The sequence below is a fragment of the Pavona decussata genome, unplaced genomic scaffold, assembly GCF_977016875.1.
Source record: "Pavona decussata unplaced genomic scaffold, jaPavDecu1.1 SCAFFOLD_21, whole genome shotgun sequence".
NCBI classification, from domain to species: domain Eukaryota; kingdom Metazoa; phylum Cnidaria; class Anthozoa; order Scleractinia; family Agariciidae; genus Pavona; species Pavona decussata.
Window position 1 is genome coordinate 6,774,855 of NW_028145444.1, and position 7,646 is coordinate 6,782,500.

Sequence of the window (7,646 nt, forward strand, 5' to 3'; positions counted from 1 at the left end):
TTACAAAAAGGTTATTATGCATAATTCAGTGATAGACATGAATGGCACAAACGCTGATCAAGGTAGATTTTTGACGGGCAATGGACAAAATGTGACAACTAAAACAAGCTAGCACCATTACTACTTGAGGAAAGCATAAAAAAATCATTAATAATATAATTATTTACCGATGTGTAAGTAGATGCTTGATTTATCTACTGACTGACTGACATGAAAAATTGTTTTTAATTTTAATTAGTAAATGCCATTATTCACCGATGTAGAAGTAGTTACTGGATAGCGCTGCAAAGCGGCGAGGTTATATCTGCCATTGTCAAAGACACTGAGGTGAATCTTGTTTTGAATTAGTAAATGTAAAACCAACAGATAGCTGGCAGTCCCAAACCGTCACCTCGGGCAGGAAATCCAGGACAACAGTGGGATACTACCTGATGTCAGTTTTTAAGAACAGCAACCAGAGTGCGCAAAAAAGCACTTCCAAATGCTCTGGTATATACTATTATTAAAAACGGAATCATTGTATAATTCAATTCCAGGGATTTGATTGGTTAAGCGGCCATGGTTTATGAGGCATCATAACCATGCCCAAGAAATAGCAACCATTAAACTGTCTTCTGGTTGTTCTTGCAAAGCGCAATCAGCTATAACTCAGTGACGTCATTCGTGCGTCTGTACACTAATCACAAACTCCGCTACACCAATGAAACTGCGAGTTTTATACTGTTCATTGTATTAATTGTGAAATAACTATGACGCCAGTAAAATGCTGCTCAATAGCTGACATTTGCGGGCGTCCGAACGAAAGGCGAAGAGTGTTAAAAATGGGGGCGAATAGTCATTAGAGGCGAATGACAAACTGAGGTTTATGATCGCATTTACGTTTTACGTTTCCTCAAAATGATAAGTAATTATTATTCAGAAGAATAGATTGAGGAAAATAATTCTGTCGTTTGATGTTAACTGGAAACAGCGAGTTGGAAACGTTGGATAATCGTTTGTTGTTTCTCTTGGTCGTGATTCTAAGTCTCTCTAAATTTTCTCCGAGTGTGATTTATTAAGTTGATCATGTGACTGGAGCTAAAGAAGCAATAACAATATAGAAGGAACACATGAAAGCTAAGCCTCATATCATTGGCCTCTTTGGTTCTATGTTTTGTTTTGATACAGCTTTTTCACTTTTTGATAACTATTTTTAATTTGCTAACTCGCAGCGATAATTACTTGATAGAATGCGCCCTCATTTGATACATCTATATCTTAATGTTGATATTGTTGACGTTGACGAGATTTGTGCAATCGAGCTAACCCCAGGCGAGGAGGTTTGAATCGATTGGGGTTTTTTTGTGCCCTTTGGTAGATATTGATATGTAATGTTAGGGAACAACAAAGGTGTAAAACAAAACCGCCATCGCAACCAAAACAATACGAGCATGACGTTGGTCACGAACGAAAGGCACAAAACGTATTTTGCAATTATTATAATTCTTTAGAATTTCAAAACTCCTCATTAATAACTCTTTACTACTTACTCATTGTAATTCAAATAAAGCTCCGTCTACGCCCTGTTGCGGTTGACTATTTGAAAATTCCAATGACTGTTCATTTTGTACGACTACACAAATCGTAGCTGGAAATCTTTGTTTTCCCTTTTTGTCTGTTTTGAAATTCTTTTTAGGGCACTTAAATCACAATTACAAGAAACTATCACAGCGTCTGAAGATTTTGCGTGCAACAAGCCTATTTCTTTCACCGCTTACAAGTCTTGCTTCACTGCTCTTGTAAACCTCTTTATCTAAGAGCCAGCATAAAATTAGGACCATGGACAGGCGGACTACGGACTACGGATTGAGTACTAAAACGTCGACTTCCTACTAAGAGATTTATGCTTGTGTATTCAGTGTCTCTTACGTTAAAATGTGATGAAATGGAAAGCTCCTTCACTCTCAACACGTGGCTTAAGTGTTGCTAGTACTGACAAATTTGACTTATTTCTCATTTTATCCCCAGTCAGTCCGCCATGTTTTAAGTCCGCAACCGTCACCATGAACAAGTTTTTTTTTTTTCAGTCGTTAAGACTCAAAGTTATGCGATTCATGGCATTCTGTGAAAATATCTTTACTGGCTTTGTTTTTTGTTCCTATCTGTTCCTTAGTGACGGGCAAAGGTGGGGCCTGACTTGAACCAAGTTGAGATTTCTGTTCAATAGCCCCAATGCTAAACATTTGTGAATGGTCAAAAGAGACGCTAAATGTTATTGAAAATTTGATGGAAAGTCCACTGAAATGTTTAAAAGCTCCCATTACAGGCAGACAATTGCTAATGAAGCCCGAGCCTATAACCCCCCCCCCCCCCCTACTTCCCCCAGTATTAGCGTGCATAGCTGGCGGGATATTGGGCGGAGGCGAGAGCTGCCTATTGCGCGAACAAGCAGCAAAGCCACGAGGAGAATGGCGGAAAGGCGCGCGTCCTACACAACTCTGTTCACAAAATCTCTATATTCGCGCGGAGAATATCGTCAGCTACGCAGGCTAGCAGCACTTATTCCATTTTGTTATTTCCTGATTTCCCTGAACAAAAATCTATCGCTACCTAATTTGAAAGAATGGCTGGAATTGTGTCTAAATTTTGTAACAGTTGCGTGATGGCAGAATGATGGGCTGAAAGCATCAATTATTTCGGTTCCGTGTAAATTCCTGCAAGCCGGAATTCATGAATCATCGCACTCTCTATTGAGTTTTTTTAGCGTTTTTTTTTTTTTTTTTTTTTTTTGATGTGATGAAAGAAGGACTTTTTGGGAAAATGTTCTGGGCCAAAAAACTTTCAGTTTTTACTCTTGTTTCTTGTTTTAGCCCTGGACTTAAGTGACTAACTTTGGTGTGATTTGTTCATAGTCGTCCTGATTAGTAATACGGAGCTAACTCCAATAATAACGACAGCAACGCCAACGAAACGTCTATTGAGAATATAAGGCCCCGTTCAGACTAGGTGCCCGTTCCCGGTTCTCGGGCACGGGCACTAGTCTGAACAGAGCCGCTTTTTGTCGGTGCTCGAGCAAAAAGCTGGGCACCGTGCCCAGGCACGGGCACTACCTCCAAAGGTAGCACTCGGGCACCGTTCCTGGGCACGGGCACCGGTGTGAACAGGATTTTGTCAGTTCCCACGTTTTTTCCTTATGCCTCCTTACGATACAGCAAACATAGTGGCGAGCGCTAAATTGAAGAAGGAGAACACGATTAGCGATTGGTCCTTGGGCACCAAGGAGTCTGAACAACGTCCTTTTTAGTGCCCGGGCACAGGGCTCTGCTCTGACACGGGCACCTGACAGGGTCCGAAATTAACTTTTTTAGGCAGGCGCCAAGTGGCGACTGAAATTTTTTTTTCAGTCGCTATATGGAAAAATGTGGTCGCCAAAAAGTGTCAATAAAATTTTTCCTTCGCAGCGAAACACAAACCAAAAGTTTTGGTTGCCAGATGGAAAATTTTGGTGGCCAATTTTTCTTTTAAGAATCAGAACGAAGAGAACACGTTTGGGGCCGCAATGGCGATTTATACACCTACCACTGATAAACCACGACGAACGAATCGAATGCCGGCTATATACGCAGTTTCATAAGACTGCCAAATGTTTCAAGTCAACTTTATCTCTTCTCTTGTCTCTACCTTTTGGAGAAGAAATGTACCAGATTGAAAAACTGCCGCTTGGTTCTTTGTTCTATGTTCAAAACGATCTTTCCTTTCGTGTTCTATCAAGACGATCGACGGATCGCCATATTGCTCGCACCAGGCCACAACCGTGCAGCATTTCTCGTTTAAAAAAAAAAAAAAGGCGGCGACCTTCACACTGCTCGAGCTGTGAAACGTTGTGATAGATTTATAATAACAGGAAAATCGGTTTTATACGTCAAAAGCAGTGAAAAGGTAAAAAGTAAGTGACCAATTGGAGGGCGGCTTTGAATTTCATTTTATCGCGATTTGGCTGAAAATCAAAGTTATTGTTTGTATAATGATCGTGGCTTGAAATAGTTAATCGCCCGCTGGCGACCAATTGTGAAATTCTGGTCGCCAGTGCAAAATTTTTAGTCGCATTGGCGACCAGGAAAGCGCAATTTCGGACCCTGACCTAGTCTGAACAGGGTTTAAGTCCACATCATTTGAACTACTTCGCGATTATTCCATTTTGTACAAGGTGGCTCAACTATATATCCAGAAACTAGTAGGAACGGAGTTCAAATTAGGACAGAGAATGAATAACTCCTCAGTCACGTTCTCCTCAAAACCTTGAATTTCGGGTCATTTCACGGACGACGAAGAAATGTAGCAACATTTAGAACAGACGTCCAGGACCTTTGTTTTCTCATCAGTTAACGAGACATTGCTGTTGCCGAAGTAGCTGCTGAATATTAAACTCACTAATATACCGGAGTATCCTCCTGAGTCCAGGTGGAAAGTGCTGTTCCTCCAGTCTGGTAACCTGTGAGGGTGTAGATATTTCACAGATTATCGAGCACAATAAATCTTATCAAGAGACTATGACTATGATCTTATACTATAGTGAAGCCCGGCACAAACAAATATTGAGTACAAGGTACCTTTTTGAGGTTTGTTGAGAATATTCTACATGTGGTTCTGAAACTAATCGGAAATCTGCAACGCAATGCCCCCCCCCCCCCCCCCCCACATCTCCGCTAAAAAACTTCAGTAACCATTGGTTACCACCTGAGAGTACTTATACCCAGTCCACACTCTGTAGTGCGCAATCCAAGGTCCAGTTTGTACAGATGTGGGACAAACTGGGGCGAACCAATATTAAACCGGAAGTCTATCCGGTTTCGCGAGTGTGGAAAAGTGGAAAATAAGAGTTATATTTTCGGTTTGATGTGAACTGAGGCAAAAAGGTCAAAGTAGGTCGGCTGTTATAGCAATGAAATTAATCGAAAGTGCTTGGTAAGATCGAAGAATACTTACGTCAGCCGTGTCACACAAGAAGCCTTCGTTTGAGCAGGTTTGAGGTGAGGGATTTCTCGTACACGTGTTTATGGTAATCAAGATACACCAGACATCGTCAGATTATGTCTTCAAAGAACGTTGTCACCATCGGCAGGCTCATTCAGAAATGTCTCAAGGAAGCTTACTTCTTACCTCAAAAGCCATCGTCTTATTCCAAGGGCTACCGATTCTTGAACGACAAGAAGTACCGCGTGTATGACTGCCCGCCGTCCTCGCTGAATTTTGATCGCCTACTGTCGCCATTTCGACATCTTCCCGCGGCTGGAAATGAAATTCCTATTATTATGGAGTGCCATCCGCAAGCCTACTTACAACAGCATTGGAGACAATGGCTTCCCGCTTTCCCTGCGGTTGTAATTAAGTCTTTAGACGAAGCACTTCGCGATAATGTCCCCGTTGTAACCACGGCCGCGTTGCAAGGTATACCAGAGCATAAGCACAGCGTACCCCCGGATATCCTTTACAAGGTGCAGTGCAAGAGCTCGATTGTCGATATCGGAGTGCCTTTCCCCAGACATGTGGACCGAAAATCAATTTCTTACCCTTGCGCGGTCAAAGCTGACCTCAGTACGGGCGGACGGGGCAGCTGGCTTGTTAGGAACACGAGTGAGTTGTCCGCTGCACTGCATCAAATCAAAGATGTGTGTCACTGGAAGGATGGAATTGTATTTCAAGAATTTATCCCTGGGGTAAACGACGTCCCCAGCTTTCAATTTTATCTGCACAAATCGGGGGATTTATTCTGGCTGGGTACTACAACGGGGGGATTCAATGGATTTTGCTGGACTTCTGGACTGGTGGACTGGGACAAGCAAGAAGATTATAAGAACCTTGTGTCCGAGGAATTCACTTTACCAGTGAAAAACTACCTTCACTCACAAGGGTACTTTGGCTTGGTCACCTTTGAAGTTTTAATCACAGACAATGCAAAGTACCTGGTTGATGTCAACCCAAGAATTGGTGGCGACACAACTCATTTACTACTAGCTCGCCACATGGCTCTAGACAATGGCTTGAAACATTCTGCAATATTTTGCAAGAACAAGCATGACAATATGGGAGCTAAAGCGTTAGTTGAGTTTGCAGACAATAACAACGACAAAGGCGAGGGACAAATCATAGTCCTTTCTGTTGTGGATGCTGACAATGGATGTGAATCTTATGTGTCTATTTTTGCCACAACACCAGAGGAAGTACAAGATCTGTTTCACCAGCTGAATGTAACAAGTAAATTCTTATAGCCAGAGGATTTGTCCTAGATCTAGAGTTGGATGACCCCCATATGTAAGTGAATTGAATAGTTGTTGGAAATTTTGAAAAGAGCCTAGCTGTACCCTAAAAGTTTGTTTCCCTTTTAAAAGATACCAATTCTCTCTGACAAGTAGTTCTGTAATTCAAATTTTCTTCAGGCTCAATACCCGACTGCGTTTTGTAAATTGCAAAATATTTTTAAAACCCATTACAAAAGATAACCACCCCTGGGGAGGTCTCCTATACCAAAATGATCGGGGAGGGGACTGATCATTAGAATTTGTTGAAAAATAGCCCCTACTATCTCAAACTATTTTTGATTTCCCTTGGGAATTTGAGATGACGGAGTCGTACTTATCATTTCAGAGATATTTTTGGAAGAGAGAGGAAAGTGGGAGTAGGAGGCAAGGGGATTAAGGCTGTCTCTCTACCATGATGATTCTTTTTTGATGGGTGCAAAGCTTTTTGCTTCAGCTACATTTGAAAGGCTGGGTGAATAAAAGATACACTTCAGCTGTGCCAAATTTTGCATTGATAATTGTTTTTATCAAAAATGTGACCAAAATTCGGGGAAAATCCAAAGAAAACAGAAGTGCATAAGCATTAAATTTTTGCTTTTTCCTGTTTTCATCAGATTGTCCTCATTTTTGGCATATGGTCTGTGACAGTTCATTCGAGAAACTTAAGAGCATTTTTGCCCTGGATATTAGTCATATTGTGGATAAAAACCATAAAATCATCTCAACATTCAACATATTGTAGGTCCTTTATTTTCAATATCTTAAAGCTCCTTGTTTATTGCAAATCACTGATTGTCACCTTCTTCCCCCTTGGGTGATTGGGAGGTGGGATTGAGTCCTTGAGGCTTGATCACCAGCCACTATTCAGGAAGTGAATCTGCACTCACCCCCAAGTGCATAGGAGAAATCAAGCTTTAAGGTCTCTTTTAGTATCTTGTGGATGTTTAACCCTTTAAACCCTAAGTGGTCAGCATCAAATTTCTCATTGTAATTTCAATGCTTATTCAACCCCTGAGGTCATGAGAATTAAGGATATGAAACTTCTTCCCAGGTGTTTTATAAGTATAGTATGGGGACGAGATAGGAGAATTTGTTCTCTGATATTAGGGGTTAAAGAGTTAAATCTCACCTGGCATGTTGGGTTGGTTAGATTGAATTACAAGGGTGTAAATAAGGGATAGGACCTAAACTTTTAATGTTCAATGGTTGGCTCAGGTATGTAATTGAGCAGGGCAAAATCTCATACCCAGAATCCTCAGTCTCGTTGGCCAGCAGTTGGTCACCAGGAGAGGGTTCTTTGGCCAGAAATCCTGCAGTGACAAAATCCCTGTCCTCAGAGTCTCCCCTGGCAACCAACTGCTGGCCAAA

The 7,646-nt window shown here is 41.5% G+C and overlaps 1 protein-coding gene across 1 annotated transcript in view; it reads left to right on the top strand.

Moving 5' to 3' along the window:
• The first annotated feature begins 4,724 nt into the window (after positions 1-4,724).
• Positions 4,725-7,646, top strand: part of LOC146486513 (uncharacterized) — a 4,916-nt gene continuing 1,994 nt past the window's right edge. Inside the window, exon 1 of the mRNA XM_085101424.1 lies at positions 4,725-7,646. This exon is cut by the window's right edge and continues 1,994 nt beyond it. Coding sequence (XP_084957550.1) covers positions 5,070-6,248 — 1,179 coding nt within the window. The 5' untranslated portion in view covers positions 4,725-5,069 and the 3' untranslated portion in view covers positions 6,249-7,646.